This window comes from Protopterus annectens, chromosome 5.part1, assembly GCF_019279795.1.
Source record: "Protopterus annectens isolate FY-2018-M chromosome 5.part1, PAN1.0, whole genome shotgun sequence".
NCBI lineage: Eukaryota > Metazoa > Chordata > Ceratodontiformes > Protopteridae > Protopterus > Protopterus annectens.
The window spans coordinates 256486274-256506827 of NC_056736.1; the positions used below are offsets into that span (position 1 = coordinate 256486274).

The 20554-nt window shown below is 36.4% G+C and overlaps 1 protein-coding gene across 1 annotated transcript in view; it reads right to left on the reverse strand.

Moving 5' to 3' along the window:
- Positions 1-20554, reverse strand: part of UBASH3A (ubiquitin associated and SH3 domain containing A) — an 829542-nt gene that overhangs the window by 124837 nt on the left and 684151 nt on the right. The window contains exon 11 of the mRNA XM_044072932.1: positions 18359-18503. Within this exon, the coding sequence (XP_043928867.1) occupies positions 18359-18503 (145 nt within the window). The remainder of the gene's footprint in view (positions 1-18358; positions 18504-20554) is intronic.

Genomic DNA, 20554 nt, shown 5'->3' on the forward strand with positions numbered 1-20554 from the left:
TTGTTATTAAAAAATAGCTAATATAATTGCATAAGAGAAAAACTTAGCACTTCTCTTGGCTTTCGTCATTTATCCTTATCTTGCAAGCCTACTTGGCTTAATCTAGAAACAAGTGTGTTTTGTAAGGAAGGGCATTAATCCTGACATTATTATTTGGAAAAATAAGAGAAAACATCTCAACTTCACATGTAATATATTAAGTGCATTTTTACACTCCACACCAGCAACTCAAGATCACAGCATATTAACTTAAACTTGCTTTTTCTCCAATCTTTCCTTTCTTGATATACTGTAAAACCTATATTTCTTGAAACTAAAAAAGTACTTGTTTCCTTTAATATCTTTATATTGTAAAACATTCAGTGAAAAGACCCCGCAACCCACATTAAAAATGCCCTGACTACATACTACACAAAACTGCCTTACTATACAACATGCAGTTTATATCAAGAAGTGTTTTGTACAAATACTATTAGGAACAAAAATTGTTTTGCTTACAGTTACCTTTTTTCACTTTTATTGTCCTTCTGATCATCAATCACTTAAAATAGGGTTTATACTTTATAAACCACCCAGAAATTAAAGTCAACAAAAGCATAATCTGTCTAAGACATTTTTCCTTGAAAAACCATATTTTACAAATATGCTTGCTGCTTTATAATCTCACATTTATTCACTGATTCCAGTGTTGCTAGTCCTCTTCCTGTTCATCTCCATGTCCTAACACCAGACTCTGGATCAAGTCTCAGGTATCCCTGATTGCTTTAGTCAACTCCTATGTGTTTTCTGTCACTCAAACATTTTTATTTGGAACATTGGAAAATGTTTCACTGGCAAAGTCTCTCTATAAGCATTATTGGCAGAAGAATAAGAAGCAAAGACCACTTCTATTTGACAGGTCAGTTTTTTGTTGGATAAACTTTTGTATTTCCTCCTTAGCCTATTCTGCATTAAAAATATTTGATCCTCCAAGAAAAAAATATTCTGAAAACAGCAGGATACAGCAGATTGAATCTCATACCTGTTTCTCAACATTCCTTGTTTACTTGGATAAATGTGCTTCTCTTCTTCCTAGTGTTTAGGGAATTATAATTTTCCACAAACACTCCACTTTTCCATAATTTTTAATACTTTTCCATTCCTCCACAGTTTTGCCAGGTCAGCTCTTTCTACTGGCATTCTTGTATCTTTACTAATACAGATCTTGGCTGCTTTCTCCTGGCCAAGTTTGGAGCATACACTTGATGTGCCCATTCAGTCCAATGCCAGTCCAGTTGCTTATTTGTGCTTTCATAAAGTTCACATGGTCTGTTCCTTCCAGTTTCTCTGGTATAGCAGAAAAGTTTTTTTCTGCATGCTCTGTCTTGTAACTCTACCATTTTTTAAATGGCTCTTCTTGAGAAGTCTCATACTCAGCCAGATTTTTCTTCAGTTCATCCTCTAACTTATTTTATCAGTTCACCTGAATAGCTGCTTAAAGCCTGTTCTATTTTTCCCAGCTTTTTGTTATTTGAGTTTACATGTATATTCAGTGTTTCATTTATTTTAATTGCCTCTGAGTACATTTGATCCATTTTTCCTCTAAATTACTGGAAGCCATCTCTTGTACCAAAGGTGAAGCTAGAACAGCTTTTTGCTGAACAGCTGCATGATTCTTCCCAGTGTGTGTCTTCTCTTCACCTTTTCTAGATGATTTTTTTCAGGTTTTCTAAATGTCTTATTTACTGACATCCAGCCAGAAACTGATTTTTATTCAAACTGGCAGAATTACTAGCTGTTATTTCTCAGTTTCTTTTTTTATACTGACAGAGCTGAAATTAGCTGCCGATCAGTTTGCAGTCATAATGCCTCAACTCATACCAATAAACAGCATCATATTATAAGTTCCCTCTTTATTGCCCACAGCATCAAGAACAAAATTGGCCAAATCAATGGCTTTTCCATACAACATAATCCTCACTCTATGGATATTACAGAAACATGGCTGAAGCCAACAACCCTAGTCTTCACAATCGCAAGCCAAACTATTCATACCTGCAGGATTACAGATCAGACATAAAACATGGAGGAGTAGCATTAATTCTCTTCAAGACAACCTTAACTCCACCATGATTGCACATGTTAACAGTTACTCAGAATTGGATCCTAACTGGAATATTTTAAAATTTCTGACATACAACCAGAAATCCCTTGTTATAGCCAATGCACCTCCAACAGCTTCACTGCCAAAATTCAGTACCCTCATCCAGCAAATATATGCCAAAGCTCACAAACATTGTAACCTAATCATTGTTGGAGACTTCACCCTGAATTACTTAAGAACAAATGCCAGTCAGAACTCCTGGCTAACTTAAATTTAACCCAGATTAACTCTGAAGCCACTAGACCAAATCATCAATCTAATAGGTACACCTTACTAGATCTTTAATGACTAATAATCCTACAATGGTATCTGATCTCACAATACATGCACCCTCCTTCAGTGATCACTACCCTATAACTTTTTCTGTACATAATGTAATGTTAAAATACAAACCTACTTATCACCTTCAGGCCCAAAACCATTCAGAATATCACTAGTCTTAAAACCACCTTGCATGCCATAAAAGACCACAGTGAAGCAGCTAACAACCTTACCTACTGCACTTGCATAACAAATTGTTTCACTTAGTACAAAGGTGACTTTGAACTCATAAACATGACTGATTATATCACAAACTCAAACACCTTCTCAAATTACATTATGAAGCACGGGCACAATTGGAAATGTGAGCCCTTCATGAATTCCCAAGCAAAGTATACCTCACTATGCAACCTACCCAAGCAGCAGATACAAAAACAACCACTACCAAAACAAACAAATCTCAATTTTAGCCAAACCCAAAAGATACTGGAGAGAAATCAACCTGTTGACTGGTCAAAAAAACTCAACACAACTCCACTATCCTGAACCACTCTAACACCACCACAAACAAACTCTCATGTGCTGTCTTCCTTAATGAGTTCAGCAACCTGCCTCTCTTCAACAACACAAACCTACCACCCATGCAGCTACTCTCTCCCCAGTTTATTTTCCAGTATTCCACTTCAGAAAGATTAGAATGAAAGAGACAGAAACACAAATGGACCAAATATAAACACATACTTCCCCAGGGTCCCCTGGTTTGTTCACCTTTGTATGGACTTCATCTCCTGCCCTCTCACTCAAATATACAACCTCAGCTTAAATAATAAGATTATGTCTCAGGTATGGAAACCAGCTATAATTACTCCTATTCTAAAATTACTCAAGTTATCTACTGCTTCACAATACCATTATCTTAATATTTCCCACTTTAGGTAAAATACTTGAAAAATTATCTATAATCACATTACCGTTTATTTACATCAATACCATATTTTATCCAGTAAGCAACATGGAGTCTGTTCTGGGTGCAGTATCATAACAGTTCTGTACTCTCTGAAGCAACAGAAAAATTAAAACAAACTGAAATAAATAAAACAAAATCCACGTCAGCAGAACCAACAGCAAAAAATCCAATGTTAAGTGTTTTATTAACATCCACTTTTCGTTCAAAAAGACTGAACTTCTTCAGACAGACATCAAAAGGTAGCAAATATAAAAAAAACTCCTTAAATACACAATTAACAACACATGATACATTTGAATGGACCAACCAACTGGTTAAAACTCACTGACATCAATGTGTGGAAAAAGCTGATCTCAAAACTTCTTAAAGTACTACTGCATACAAAAGTCAAATCTATGAAAAATGTGTTTTAAAAACAAAACAAAATGGAAATATATATAAACATAAAATGTTTAAAATGTTTGAAACCAAAAACCATAGTATATAAAACCTTTTTAAATGACAAAAGGTAAAAAGTAAAAAATAATAAATGAAAAGTAGTAATAATAATCACCTCTGCATACTTCTAAGTTTCAAAATGCAAGCTAAACTTACTCTGTCATTGAGACCTGGAAGTCTATATGAACAGAGTTTCAGCTGCCAAATCACTTCTAGGCACTCTAATAATAGTTGGAAAGGACCCCCCCTGATGTCAAAGGAAACCTGTCCTAACACCCTAAAAGTAAAACTGTGCTGTGGGTGGTCATTAACATGTTTCGCCAAAGCATTTTCACACTTGTTTTTCCTAATACAGTATAAATGCTCATAGATTCTTTCATTAAAACCTCTGTCAGTCTTGCCCACATAAAATGCTGGGCAAGATTGGCAGCAAGCCAAATAAACAATCGATCGAGATTTACAGTTGAATCTACCAACAGTGAAGAAAGAAGACCCAGCAATTTTAAAGCTCGAACCAGTGGCAATATGCCTAGACATGTTACAACTCTCACATTTGAAAGTGCCCTCTATTCTAACATGAGCGTCCTTTTTTATTTCTAATATCCATTTGAGGTTGTCACCCTCCTATATATAAACCTAGGCAAAGTACCAAACCTGGCTTGTAAGGCATCATCACACAAGAAAATACTCCAGTTCTTGACAACCACCTCCTTAATTAGGTGAATCTCAGCAGTGTAATTGGTGATGAAAGAGATAGAAGTGTCAACTTTCTTGCTGTCTAAAAAGACTTCAGGCATAACTGGAAATAGATGTTCTAGTGAACAACTTGTGAATGAACTGCTTTGTAAAATAGGTTTATAAACACCCCCATACCTTTTAGTCTGGACCTCAGTAACCAGGTCATGAATAAACTTGTCTGGGTAACCTCTGTGTAGAAACAATCCCTTAATAAACTCACATTCTTCTAAAAAGGATTCGTCGTCAGTTACCATTCGAGCAGCGCGCACAAGTTGCCCCTTGACTACCCCTCTTTTCTGGTGCCCAGGATGGGCACTGGTGAAGTGTAACATGGTGTTAGAGTAGGAACACTTCCGAAATATTTTAGCCTTAAAGCTACCAGCAGAAATGTCTTTATATAAGTCTACATCCAGATAAGAAATTCTAGAATCAGACTCTACAAATGTGAAGTTCAAAAAAGACGTGCTGGAGTTGAGATAGTCCATGAAGGTTCTCACATCATTAATTGAACCTTCCATCAGTATAAAGATGTCATCCAAAAATCTGGTGTAAAAATCGATTTTGAACTGACCGTTGTAATTGCCAAGCACATATCTGTGTTCCCATTCAGCCATAACAATTTTGGCAAAACTGGCCCCTACTGGTGAGCCCATGGCTACACCAGTCTTCTGTAAATATATCTCTCCCCCAAATGTTACAAAGTTGTACCTCAAAATGACATCTAACAGTTCCTGCACCAATCTGATATCAACACTGCTAGCATTGTGATGCAATAAACGGCCAGTGACCCAGTCTATCCCTATGGCATGAGGAATAGACGTATAGAGGTCTTTTACATCTAATGTCAAAAATCTATGACCTCTCTTGAATTCTAAAGCACCTATGGCTTTCAAAAAAGCCCAAGAATCTTTACAAATGTGTGTTTCCTTTACAACATATTTTTTCAATATGTTGTCCACATACTTGGCTATCGGGTAAGTGATTGAACCCCTAGCGTTAACCAATAGCCTCATGGGGGGGTTGTACACATCTTTATGGATCTTGGGCAATCCGAAAACTGTTGGAATCTTAGGAAACGAAACAGTCAAATATTTCAACACATCTTGTTCTATAACATTTTCTAAAAACAAATCATTCAAGAAAACATGGATGCACCTATACGCTGCATTCAATTCATTAATGCTAGATAGTGTATAAGCATCCTGCAATAACATGTGGATGAGGCAGTTTTCATAATGACAGGTGAGAGTTGTAACATGTGTAGGCATATTGCCACTGGTTCGAGCTTTAAAATTGCTGGGTCTTCTTTCTCCACTGTTGGTAGATTCAACTGTAAATCTCGATCGGTTGTTTATTTGACTTGCTGTCAGTCTTGCCCAGCGTTTTATGTGGGAAAGACTGACAGAGGTTTTAATGAAAGAATCTATGAGCATTTATGCTGTATTAGGAAAAACAAGTGTGAAAATGCTTTGGCGAAACATGTTAATGACCACCCTCAGCACAGTTTTACTTTTAGGGTGTTAGGACAGGTTTCCTTTGACATCAGGGGGGGGGGTCCTTTCCAACTATTATTGGAGCGCCTAGAAGTGATTATGCAGCTGAAACTCTGTTCATATAGACTTCCAGGTCTCAATGACAGAGTAAGTTTAGCTTACATTTTGAAACTTAGAAGTATGCAGAGGTAATTTTATTATTACTACTTTTCATTTATTATTTTTTACTTTTTACCTTTTGTCATTTAAAAAAGGTTTTATATACTATGTTTTTTGGTTTCAAACATTTTAAACATTTTATGTTTATATATATTTCCATTTTGTTTTGTTTTTAAAACACATTTTTCATAGATTCGACTTTTGTATGCAGTAGTACTTTAAGAAGTTTTGAGATCAGCTTTTTCCCACACATTGATGTCAGTGAGTTTTAACCAGTTGGTTGGTCCATTCAAATGTATCATGTGTTGTTAATTGTGTATTTAAGGAGTTTTTTTTACATTTGCTACCTTTTGATGTCTGTCTGAAGAAGTTCAGTCTTTTTGAACAAAAAGTGGATGTTAATAAAACACTTAACATTGGATTTTTTGCTGCTGGTTCTGCTGACGTGGATTTTGTTTTATTTATTTCAGTTCTGTACTCTCTCACAGGTGACATTTTATCCGGTATGGAAAAAGGCAATCAGAAAGGAGTTCTTTTTATTGATCTCAAAAAAGCTTTTGATCTAACCGACCATAACTTACTTGACAAACTTAGTGAAATAAGCATTAGTGATGATGCAAAACCTTGTAGAGTTCCTCACCAGTAGTTCCTTCATGGTTAAAGTAAGCACCACCACTTCTGTAGCAGCTCCTCTTATGAAAGGAGTCCCCCACAGTTCCACTTTAGTCGCTCTGCTATTTTCCATATTTATCAACAAACTCCTATCTGATCACCCTCAGGTAACCTTTAATTTTTTATGCAGATGGCATGGGCATCTACAGGTCAAACAAATCCCAGTCTATTATAAAAAAGTCAGTTCCAAGATGACCTCCAAACCCTCAACCAATAGTTAATAGGTCATAAACTTATACTCAATCACTCAAAAATGAAAGCAATGCTATTTGGAACCAAGCAAAAAATATCCAAAGCACCTATCTTTCTTAATATTGAAAATGTTAACAATGCCACCATAGAAGCTACCACATCCCTCAAATACTTTATTATTTGGCTAGATTAGTCTGTTAACTTTCTGCCGCTGTGGCGCAGCGGTGGTGTTGTTGCCTCACAGCAAGAGGTTCTCCCATTCGATTCTCGGCTTGGGTTGGGAGTGCCTTCTGTGTGGAGTCTGCATGTCCTCCCCGCAGTTGAGTGGACTTTCGAAAGACATGCGTTGAATGGGCATGCCTTCATTGAAGGTTGGGCATCGGACTGGCAACTCGACACCATAAAAACCAACCGCCAATCATTAGCAGACTGGAGTTCAGCTGTGGTGACCCCTAACCGAGAAAAGCCGAAAGACAAACAAACAAGTCTGTTAACTTTCATATACACATTCAAAAAACAAACACAAAAGATAAAAACACTCCTGTTCTGGGGAAACAAATGATCACCTCTTCTGTGTGGGCAAGTCAAAGCTGCCATAGGCAAATGAATACTTCTATATCAACTCAAATATGGGCTACTTATAATAGCTGCAGCCTCAAAGAAAAATGCCACCACCTTGCAAACTATCTCTAGTAAAATATGCCGGTTCATTACTAATCCTTTTATTAATGAACCTTACTGCCAAACTTTCACCAAAGCTAAATGGCTCACAGTAGATTTGAGGGCTATCCTCCTACTAGATCACTAATTCACAAAGTCCTTTCTACGGAAACATCTTCCACTCTCACTCATAATATTTTCACCAAACTCCCCACATATAATCTCAGGGGTATATTTCAATGTCAACCTACCTTACTAACTCAAAAAGCTAAACTTCATTGCACTGACCATGCACTCTCCATCCTAACAATAAACTATGGGGACTCCATTCCTCTCTCAATCAGAGATGTCCAAAATTATTCAGACTTCAGACAACAGCTCAAGAAATACCACTTCACCCAAACAAAGTGTAACTGCAATCACAAAGGTGACGTTATATGAACTTTGAAGCTTTCTCACACCCCTTTATCCATATTTCATCTTTCCTTCTCTCATCTTATCTCCTTACTTACTGCCTCTCATTTATCCTCCCCCTCTTCTCTTTGCATCGCTCACACTTCCTGTCCTTTTTACTCCTTTTCCCTCTGCATGCCTCCCTCACCATTTCTCTGTCTTCTCCCCATGGTATTCTTTCCTGCAACTATTCACACTTGTCTCTTCTAATGCCATCATACAGCTCTACATAATGATATACTGCTATTCCTGCAGCATATGCCATCTTAGCCACTGTGGCTACATCTTATGCAAAAAGCACTGCTAAGCATAATTCCATTTTTCCATCCATGTTTTGACACTGTAAATTGCTTCTTGAACTAAATGTTGTAGCATGTTCTTGCATCTGTAAACACATGTTTCTTAGCATATCCTTGTATCTGTAAATATGTTTTGTTCATTTCATATGTGATGCTATTCACCTGGGCTGTGTCTGCAAATGGTCCACTGAGTTCAGTGTACTACACCAGGAAACACGTATAAATAAATAAATAAATAAACTTAATGACCTCACCTTGAGTATCAGTAAATAGCATCATGTGACTTGTTAAAAGATCATAATTACAAAATAAATGGTATGCTCGTAAACGTGACACCATAAGTAAAGATGCAGGGACACCGATAGACAGCAGCCTAAACACTGACCAGTGTGTATCTGCCAAAGTCAGGAAAGCACATTTGTTATCCCATAATTTTGAAGGCCATATGTAGTTACTCCTGGAAGATCATTGTAGCATGTTATCCCTCATTATTAAATACAGTGTTGCGTTTTGCAGCAAATGAAGCAAGTCACCTGAAACAACTTGAAAAGATACACTGTTTCCTTACAAGAAACATGACAGGGTTTGAAAATTTGAATGGTTCAGGTGGGCTTCAGGAATTTCTATTCTATTATATTCTATTAATTATGAATTACCTATTGGTGACCTATGCCTGGCCAGTAAGGTAATATCTGCACCAATTATCTTTGAGAGTCTGTGTCTGGAATGAATGGTGAGACAGAGAGATTAGGTAGCGTAATGCTAAAAATAAATATTTATAGTAGAAAAAGGAGATGACAGCTGCACTACACAACAGGTAACACTTACTCTGATTACAGAATTTGCTATTCCTTACAATCAGAAGTTATTAACTTCCTTCTAAAATATTATTCACAATTTTCCTAGAAATGTCTGACTCTTCTTTCTCTTAGTAGTATCACAAGATCTTTAACATTCGCTTGAGCAGCCACCAACTCGGTCAGATGAAGGCATAGTGTGACATTTCATTCAAGTGATGGGTACTATGATTAATCTGTGAAAAGTAGCTGGGCTTGAAACTACAAAAATAGCATTCACTTTTTAACACTTTACATAATTGTTCAAATACAACTGTTATTACACTGCATTTGTAATTATTATACTCACACTGTAAGTCAATAGGCTATAACAGCATTATTCATAGTTTACATGAAAGCCCTGGGCTATATTCTAAGCCCTTCAACACATCAGGTTGCTCTGTAATTAAATTAATTATATGCCACATCACTGAAGGTTTCCTGGGAAAGCTGCCCTACTCTTCAGTTTTATTTCTCCAAAACTACCGATACATATAAAAGCATAGCCAAAGATGCCCTTTCTGAGACATACTGACTTCAACAATTCTTCAGTAATACTACTTGTCATGAATACTCTCTTCAAAGAAAACTGCAGCAGCTTCTCTTTAGACAGTCCATTTTTCTGCTACCACTTATATGCAGTGCTGTTCTGGCTAGGAAACTTTTCAGTTTTTCAAACCCCCTCTAGCTGAAACTCAACAACTATACAATATCTGTGACATTTACTTTCCATCTTTGTTTAGTTGGTGTATTAAGTTAAGTGTGATGGGGCCGCCACTTACAATGGTAGTCTATTATATTTCCTTGGTATGCAGCAGCAACTTGGGACAAGACCAGATTCATAGGTGACGTAGTCCCATGGTGCAGAGTGATAAAGCCCTCACTCCTCTCCAGATCACCAGTGATTGATTAGCTGGGAGGGCCATAGGGGGGTGGGAGTAAGCAGACAATGTTGGCTTACCATGCTGGGGAGGGAGGCAGCCTAAAGGCTCACTACGATATGTAGCATACAAGCCTGGCTAACTCCATGCTGTGTGAGCAGCAAGTCATTCTGTCAGGAGGTTGTGCATGTATGGGAGTGTGCACGTACCTCCGGAGGGCAGTGACTGCAGAGCTTCTAAGGCTACACTGAGGAAACAGGAGTTAGACCACATTCTTCTAGGATGCAGCATGAAGCTGCACCAGCTCAGTATCAACTAGTTGAACTTGATCAGAAGGAATCTTGTCCAGGTGGTCTTCAATGACATGTAAGAAAGTCTTATTAACAGTGGCTTACATTTATCCGTACATCTAACCATATCCATTTTGACGTTTTGCTAGATGTCTTAAGATTTGTCAGTAAAATGCATCAAATAAAATACTATTTTGCCAGTAGACAACGTTTAGACATGAAGCAAATGATCTGTAGCTATGTGGGACAGTTTAATTTCTCAAGTTCCTTGTACCAATGAGATTTATTATAACATTCATAGATTTATAGCTCCTTAAAGGCAATTTAGTCATAGGACAATATAGACCTTGCCACTACCCACCCTCGGACTGTACCCCCTTTCCTCAAGGAGGTCTAGATCAGTCAATCCTGACATAAATTTTTGGGACCCCATTCAGTCATCCAGGCTCCATTTTCAGGATGCCAGTGAATCTTACATTTAACCAGCAAGATGAATCTGTTTCAGAGGTGGGGAAGAAGCTGTGTTGTGATAAACCTGTCTCACCATCATGTTTTGTTTATCCACTGGTGAAAATGTAAGCCCTCATTACTGGTGTTAATGGAAGTATTACACTTGGAGATGTACAGGAGATCAAGGATAGCTGGGTCTCCAGTAGAGCAGTAGGCTAGACATAGGTCTCCTCTCAAAAATCTATAAGATACCAAATTAAGAGACAGTACTATCAGCCTGTCCTAGCATGCCAAAGCATTTAGGCCTGTGATCTTCTTAGTTAGGAACATCTGTAGTCTTTCTAGCTGCTAGATATTTCTAGTGAGGTGCATCACAAATGCGGTGTTGTACTCAATAACTGACCTTATCAATGCTGAATAGAGTGGAATAATGACCTCCTTAGATCTGGACACTACTCCCTTGGTGCTTAGTTAGCTTAGTTATGCTAAGTAGAATGATTTCCAGACTACTGTTATCACATGATGATCAAAATATAAGTAGCTATCAACCCAAGTCCCAACGTCCAAACTTAAGCTTTCATATGGTCGCCTTTATGTAGGATCATCATAAATGCAGTATGCCAATCTTCAAGTATAAAACCTGTAGCTAAGCTTAAGTTAAATAGTTTGTGGAGTGGGTCTGAGAGAGCATGTATGACTCTGCTTATACGTCCAGGTATATTATCAGGTAATTTGTGGAGTGGGTCTGAGAGAGCAGTTACACTTGTACTTGTACATCCAGGTATATTATCAGCTCCCATGAAAGAAGTATTTTTGTTTTTTATTCAGTGCTTTCAGTACAAGTTCCTTAGTGATAAAAGGGGAGGTAAGAGATTTCAGGATTTCTGTACTGTGGATAGTAGTCTCAGGGGTGAAGTTAGCACTGAGTTTGTTGGCAAGTATGTTGACAATGTCAGTTGGTTCTGAATGAGAGATGCCATCTTGAATAAGTTCAGAGCAATGTAGACTGCTGTTCTTAAGTTTCCTAACAAAGCTAAAGAAGGATTTATAATTACCGTTTACTACTGATTCCAGCCTAAGTTCATATTCACAATTAGTGGACCTAATGGTGTTTTTCAATGTCTTTGGAGTATTTTTAATAATCTCCTTGATGTGAGAGGCTGTAAATATACTATACTGGAGTTTTTTTCTTTTTTTTTTAAAGTTTTTTAATGTTGATGAATCGCCATTGTTTTTTACTTTTGATCTTCTCATGATATTTAGCTCTAGTAGTGGCTACCTTTTCTATGCATTCATCTAAATGGGTGTAGAATTCCTTAGTGTTTCTAGCTACTGTATCTGCATTAAAGGGGGACTATCAAAAGAAAAATGTAGTATCTCATTATACAGTAAGATGAAGTCTGTATGTTTATAATCCTTGAATTTGCAATTTCGAAGGTGAACGGTACAAGTTTGTAGTTGCCTTACTGGGGAGGGAGATACCAGAGGAGTAATGCATGAGGCAGTTATATTTGTGAAGACCAGGTCAAGAATATTATGTCCTCTAGTAGATTTATACTCTGTTCCAGAAAGGTTTTGAATACTATGTCTAAGAACTTCTTGGCATAACTTACATTGGAAGCATTGGTGTCCTAGTTTATTGACGAGTAGTTAAGAATCACTCAGTATAATGGAATTTTTGTTGATAGGTATACTGAGGAATCTTAGTTCATCATCAAGGGACATGGAGGTGTTCTATAACAAGATATGAATGAATAATTAGTTTTATTTAGTGTGATTTGAATTTAAATGAGTTGTGTTTGTACATCCTTTGGAATCTACCTGGAGATAATATGGTCCTTATCAATTATAGACACAACACCACAGTTTCCATCAGGCCTGAACTCATGTATGGAGAGTAATTAGTCAAACATAGATGTTTTCTAAAATGGAAGAGCCAAAAATGGGCAATGTATTGTAGAAACTCCTGCCATTGAAGAGAGTCATCCTAATATGGTCTAATTTTGGGTTGTGTTTGTTTGTTTGTTATATTGGAATATCCATTAACTGGACTGTGTCTAAATAGGCACTCTGGGGTAGCAAAGGCTTTAGCCTGTATGCAGAAGCCTTGGAATGAGAGATGCAAGCTATCTTTAGCAGAGCAAGTTGTCCTGTCAAGCATCAGTCCTCATGGTGTCTCATACCGGATCAGCCAGGAATGACACAGACTCTAGCCAGTTGTTATAACCAATTATCTTTTCTTTGCACCTAAGCATTATTTGAGATAAAGGAATAATTCCACTTAGGACCAATGTCCTGTCTGCATTTGTCACATGCTTGGAAAGTTTTGACATGTCTCTTAAGTTGTTCACCCCCACATGGACATATACCATATTATAGTCATATTTGTCATGTTAAAACATCCATAGGAGCCTTGTGACATCTGAGATCTTGTGTCTGAAAGAAAACTCAGTGTAACCATCTCATTGTTCAGCCTTGTGAGTGGCAAGTTTGTGAGCCTAACTATAGAGTCAGGTATCACCAGCACATTTTTGTTACTATTGTGGTTACAAGTGACAGATTTGAAGTGGTTTGACTCAAGGTGACTCTTTGTTGAAGGATTGTATCAGGGAGAGGAGAATCTGATTTTTACTGAGACCTAGTATTCTTTATTCTGGGAGACTTTGGATGGGATTTTTTAAAATGTCAGCATAAGGCAATTTACTGTGTTTTGAATTTGACTCTGGTAATGGTGTGTGCTGCTCACAGGTCATATTCATTTGTGAGAGGGAATCATCTAGATCACTTTAATACTTACACCTCTCACAGATGTAATTGCTTATGCTGAGCAAGAGTTCATTATCTGTGAGCATGAGACAGCAGGTACACTGCCTAAGGATACCTGGAGATACAAGGCTGGCAGTAGAGAGGAAACAGGCAGACAGGCTTCTCATCTTGTCCATTGATTGGTGAACCAAACAAAAACTATGGGCAGCTGAGTGTGTAAATTATAAGGCAGGTTGTTTTTAAAGCAGGAGTAAATTATAAAGGGTGTTGTTTTTATAGCTGGGATACACAGACTAATTAAATCCGAATACATAGAATAAGCAGAAAGGGTTGTCAGTAGAAGTGTATATTTGTGGCAAGTCACTCAGGGCATACTATATCTAGAGATAATGATAGTAGTTTTAATAGTTTTAACAAAGAAGGCTTGACTAACATTGTTCCCATGCAAACTAAAGTGCTTATTGGCTAAAACAACTCTAGAATGTGAGAACTGGTGGCAAGAAGTGCACAGATGCAAATCAAAACACGTTCATTCATCATTAAGTTAAAAGATAAGATTACCTTTAATCCAACATGAGAAGAATGGTTGGCTTTACAAGAGTTTAACTGGGGTTGTTCTTTAGTAAAGAAAATAAGTGGGCAAATTTGGTTCTAATAACTAGGGACCAGTATGCTGTCATGTGCTATGAGCTGCGTATTGTCAAGGGGAACTACAGAATATTAGATGTGAATCCTACTAGTGAGTCACTGCAGGAACTGTATCAGTTACTGACAAGAGGGCTTAAATGTGGATTTATTTCAGAACAATAACTAGTCTGATTGATAATTAAGATCCCGCTTCTTTTCTATAGTATCCCAAAACAACATAAAATCATATTACATTTACCAGATAGTCCCATAGTTTCAACAGGCCATTAGAGAAACTCAGTATTTTCATCTGTAAGTATATTTGCAACCAAAAGTTAAGGCTTTACCCTCATATATAACACACTCTGGCTACGTTTTGACAATTTTCTCATTATAAGAATACTACTTTTTCAACATGAGATATTGGCAGTTTATACGATACTGTAAAGATCAAGATCGACAAAAAACAGTTCAGTCTTTCTTTTCTCCAATCACTTATTTAGACTACTTTTGGGAGCTATTTCAGTTTAATTTTATACACAGCATTTTAGTTCTTTAAGTTCTTTGATGATATATCTATATTCATACAAAAGGAGTAGCAATGAGAGCTTCCTTTCTTATTCAAACAGTCACAGGAAATGTTAAGAGATTCATTTACAACAATTAGTATTACAAAACTAGTGAAAATTTATATTGCAATTGTATTGATGATTACTGCTTATCTGCATGGGAGGGACAAATGTCAGCATTCATGTATTGTTTTAGCTGTTTCAATTAGAATAGCATCTATATTAGTTTTATCCAAACTGTGAATGTTAAGAATATTATCAAACTTGGATTTTAAAATCTATATGGTGAGAGAACATTCTAAGACTACTTTCTATTTGTCTGGGAGTTTGCACAGACGACTGAGGCTTTGGGATTACAACAAGCAGCTTCCTCTAGTTAAGGGTATATGGTTTGATTCTTTCTGTCTCCATCTGCATACTGTGCAGCTCTAAGCAGGTCACTTTGCTTCTTGGTTTTCAATGAAAGTGGCACTTAGGTCCAGTGGGTTTATCTCATTAACAGATAAATATAGGAAGGATACTGGAGGGATGCTTTTCCAGCTGCTAAAAGTGCATACCCAAAGTATTTAGTAAAATTTTAGTATGAAGTACAATTTAAGGGCCAGACACTTCTGCATGGTTGATTCTGAATCTAATAAAATATATGTAGACACCTCTACACTCTGACTTAGAGGATACAGCTAAGGGATACTACCATATTCTTTGAGAACAGTCATGTCAGGCAGAAGAGAAACTTCCATGATGATTGGAGACTTAAACCTGGAATTACTTCCAGGATTTGGTTTAGAAAGCACTATTTGTTTGGTTTTCCATTTTTTACTAGATATGCCATATTTGTTACTAAGATTATCAAGCTCATTAAAACTCTTTACAATATTCTTTAGAGAATCATATTGTAAACAGAATTTTAAAGGCTTTACCTAAAATATCCTGCAGAGTATTATGGATTTCACAGGAGCATTAGGTACTTTTTGACCTTTTCTATGAAATTGTATGCAATTAGGGGGTGGAGGTTTTGTCTCTCCTGCAAAATGTTCCTAACCTGTGAACTAGTAGAAAGCTCACAACATTACAGTTGTCAGACTGGAGCCTGTTGCTTCTCCTAGCTCTGTTTTTTTTTTTTTTTGCTAACTACATTTCAGAAGCCACACTGAAGGAGAAGTAAATAATTTTAAAACATCTTAGAGGCATTTGGAGTATATAAGCTTTTAGCAGTAGCTAAACATTTTGCAGATTTTTATAAACCAAATGATTACCTGCTCAGATCTGGGGAAACAGGTTGCTTATAACTGAATGCTAACATCTTATCAAGAAAAAGGAGAGTAGTCTCATTCTGATATATAATAACTTCATTCATGTTGTTATGAACAGAGCTACTATTTACATTTTACTATAGTAGCTATATGCTATTTATGTCTTGCTGTGATTTCTAGAATTACTTAGCATTTTACCTAATGTTTTGTTTATTTGAATTATATTCTTTTATGTAAGGTTGTAGCACCTGTTCATTATACTTACTGGCTTAGTGTATACTTTTGTAGTTAAGGGCATGTAATCTTAAATTATCTCCTATTTCAGATTTTAAGCTTTTGAAGACCTTTCTCCCCGAAGACACTGTTTCCTGGAAGCTGCATATGATTTAAAGACACAATTGCATCTATGTCTAGTATCATGTTCTTCCCAATGCTTGATGTTTGATGTGAGCTAATGATTTTCTATCTCAAAACTGCACCTTTAATATCCCTTTGGCAGGTATAAATTTCTATGACTTGGCATCTCATCAACTCCAGAAGTATTCCAAAGAACAATAACTGTGATGGATATATGCCTAGAAGGTGTTATCAATAAAAGTGAAGATGTTTGGAGCTCTAGTTACAGAAGCTCCTTCATTCAAATTCTATGATGTGATGCAACTTGTTATTCTGAAAGAAGGCTCTAAACCACAAGGCCTTGGCACAGTTCTTTTACAGGAAGGAAGGTATATCAAAGCCTATGTGTCAAGAGAGTTGACTGATACACAAATGCTTTATGCTCAAAATAAAAAATAAACAGTCACATTGCAATAGACAGGTCAAATGGAGCCTTTTTCAATCTCTGAATTGGCATTCCGTTAACCACAGTTGAGGACCAAAAATAAATGTCCTTTTGAGGTGAGATCCCTCAAACATGTTCTCTCGACTGAAGCAATGAGCTATGCTTTCTTGCCTGCTATAGTTTCTAACACACACGCACACACACACACACACACACACACACACACACACACACACACACACACACACACACACACACACTCTCTCTCTCTCTCTCTATATATATATATATATATATATATATATATGGAAAATGAGGCTATGCTGCCCAGCATTAACCTTAAAAGAGGCAATAAATGATTTATAGTGGATATCTGGTACAGGTCCTTATCGTTATTTATCTGTAGTTAGAAAGGGGATCCCAGCATTCATTTAAAATTTACTTTATTTTCTATGTGATGTTCTGACATCTATGTGGAAAATTACACTTAAGAAAATAGTCACTTTCACTGCTTTTATACTTGATTTAATCTTGCAAGTAAATCCAATAGTCTGAAAAGTATCATTATAAGTATAATGAAAAATAGCTAGCAAATGTATTACAAGCAGTGTCATAGCAATACACCTTGCTTTGGTAACAAAATCATTGATTGCAATGTACCGAAAAATCAACATATGTAATGCAGAAAGGTTTCTGGACTGATTTTCATGTGGAATTTAATTGGTTCTATAGATGTTCATAGCAAATCTGAGTGTTTTGAGTAGATAGAGGTCTACCTTACACTCTAGTCATAAGATACCTGACTTACAAGTTCACCAGGTTGGTTACTTGTATTGCAAGTCTCACCATTGCTTCTAGATGAGTTTCTCTTTGAGCACTGCTGTATGATTTTTATTCTTTGTATCTGGGAAGCATCAGTATAAAGCAGCAATAGCACAACAGCAATAAAGTTCTTATGCTAACCGGTGTGTCTTGAGATCCTTGTATTAACTCTGCAAGAGTGGTTGTATATGTAATGTGTTCCATGTCAAAACTAAAGATGTTGTTCAGATGAGCATTTCAAATGTATTGTTCAAATTTATGATAATTTGATTAAGTAAAGTCTGCTGTTTAAAGTCTGTTGAAGGCACTGATGTACAGACTAAACATACTGCATACATTTACGATCTAAATTGGTGCTTTCATTCATGTATATTATAAATATTGAAATCCTAGACAGGAAATGAAATGTTCTTACTCGATTGCATTACAGATGAAGTTACAGTGCATTTTATCAATCTTCAGGCTGTTACACAGCTGTAACATTGTATTACTTTGCTATCATTGCTGGCTTTGCCCATCCATGCTTAAACTTGTTAAAATGGATTACTGACAAAAACAATACATAGGGCAGTGCATGTTTTATTCACTTGTGCAGAGTTACATAATACCTGTAAGAAGTATCCACATTGTAGTTGGCTTCTTTTAGCTCCATTAGTGACATGAAGTTGGGAATACCTTTACTTCCCTCCCATTTTGTCCATTCAAACAGTCCAGGTTCTATACAAATCTTAGGTTTCTGACTGATGTTTAGACCTAAAAGACAAAATGTATTAAAATCAGGACCTTTTTCAATATGCTAGTCTAATCTGCTATTTAATCTATTTATAGCATTTAGTGGCAATTATTTTTTAGTGCAAGGAAATCCTGTTATGAAATAATTGTTTGTATGGTATAAATCCAGTTTTTTCAGATATAATATGGCATTACAGTTTAACAGATACACTTGTGCATTCACTACAGTCACTTGAATATTGCCCTTATATTAGGCTGTGCTAGCTTTAAGTAGCACATATATTATGGAGTACCTACAAATGATTACAAACATATACAGCAAATGGAGATAATGAATACTAGAGAGGTGTTAGAAGTATTCTTTCTTTCAGTTACTTCCATTTCTCTCTTGTGTTGTAAAGTACCTTGCAGTGCAATTTATGCAATTACTATTGGGAACAATATGAACATTTTCACTTAATATGCAGGCACTAAGTCTCATTTCGATGTCATGTAACCAAACGACACTCCAAACAATATTTCTTTGCACTGGACATAATACTAACCATTAACCTCAATGTCATGGAATTCCAGGAAATTTTTTATGAATCTGTGTTTGTCATCTATAATAGATACCTTGTATAAATCTTTTAACCCTGCTCTTATATAACTATGTATATTTTCATGGTGCTCTACAACTCCCCCGTCTTCTTCCTCTATTCCGAGAATAAGATGCAAATTTTATATCCATTCCTTTCAGATCCATTGCCACTAATACACCTTGCACTTATGACTTAATGCATTCATGTATAATGATGTGGACAGTCATATGTCTGTGCCCAAATAATGAAAATTTGCTTCATCTGAATATTTGCTGTGATAAAATAGCTACAAATGCTTTGGAAGGGGGATGAACTGTTTTATTTGCAAAGTTTAACGTCACTTTCCTTTCCTGTTGTACTCACTCAGGATCTTCATGATGTCAAAATGATGATGATGATGATGAGAATGATAATAATAATAATAACAATAATAATAATAATAATTTTCTTTTGCTTGTTTTATCATAGTGCTCTCTTAGGATTGATGCAGCCTCTTTCTTTGCTTCACCATTGCATGACTGAATGACATTCATGCATAGAGCATAAAATGTCAGAGATTTATATTAGGAGACTTTTTTTAAATAACTCATACTTTGTGAGAACAGCACTGTGGTGCAGTGGGTAGTATTATAACCTCACAGCAAGATGTTCTCTGACTTAGTTCTTAGCTGGGGTGCTTTCAATGCAGAGTTCTCATGTTCTGCCCAGGTGGTTCTGTGTTTTTTCTGGTATTCTGGGTGCTTTTCACAATCTAAAGACATGCAGTAGGTGAACTGATGAATTTACATTGTCTATAGCTGTACATACAGTGTGGGTATGATACAGAACAAAAGCCTGGCAATTTACTTTTATTTTATGGTCCAGCAAAAATCAATAAGGTGAAACAAAACCAAGTTCTCTTCATAAAATTAACAGATTTTATTGGGACAAACAATCATAAGCGGTTTCACAGTATTGGAACTGCTTCTTCAGATGTATAAAATCACTACCATACCTTATCTTTTATAAAAAACTTTTAGTCACATGGAACAAAAAAACAATTACCTCTTAAAGAAACAATACTCTAGTTCATATAAATATTTTAAAACCTATACAATTTTTACAACATACACAACTACTGTATATCTAAAATACATATATAGTGCTTATATCAAAAACGTGTAACAAAATATCTTTCTATCTAAAGAGTGGATGTGCTTTTAGGTTCATAGGTTCATAGGTGTGTACTATGCTAATGGCCCTGGAGCCTTTACAAGCCTAGCCCATGGGATTACCCTGGCATCGTGCCACCTGACCTTAGTTCCTAGTACGTCTGTCAAGTAGAGCCACTGCAGTGATCTCCGGGGTGAATTTTTCTTTCCCATCCACTCATCAAGATTTCTCTTGAAGAGGTCCAGTGAGGTGTTCTGCTTGACATGCATGGGAAGTCTATTTCATAGCATGGGCAGTCTCTGGGTTATGAACCTATCCCTCTAGCATGTTCTGTTGATT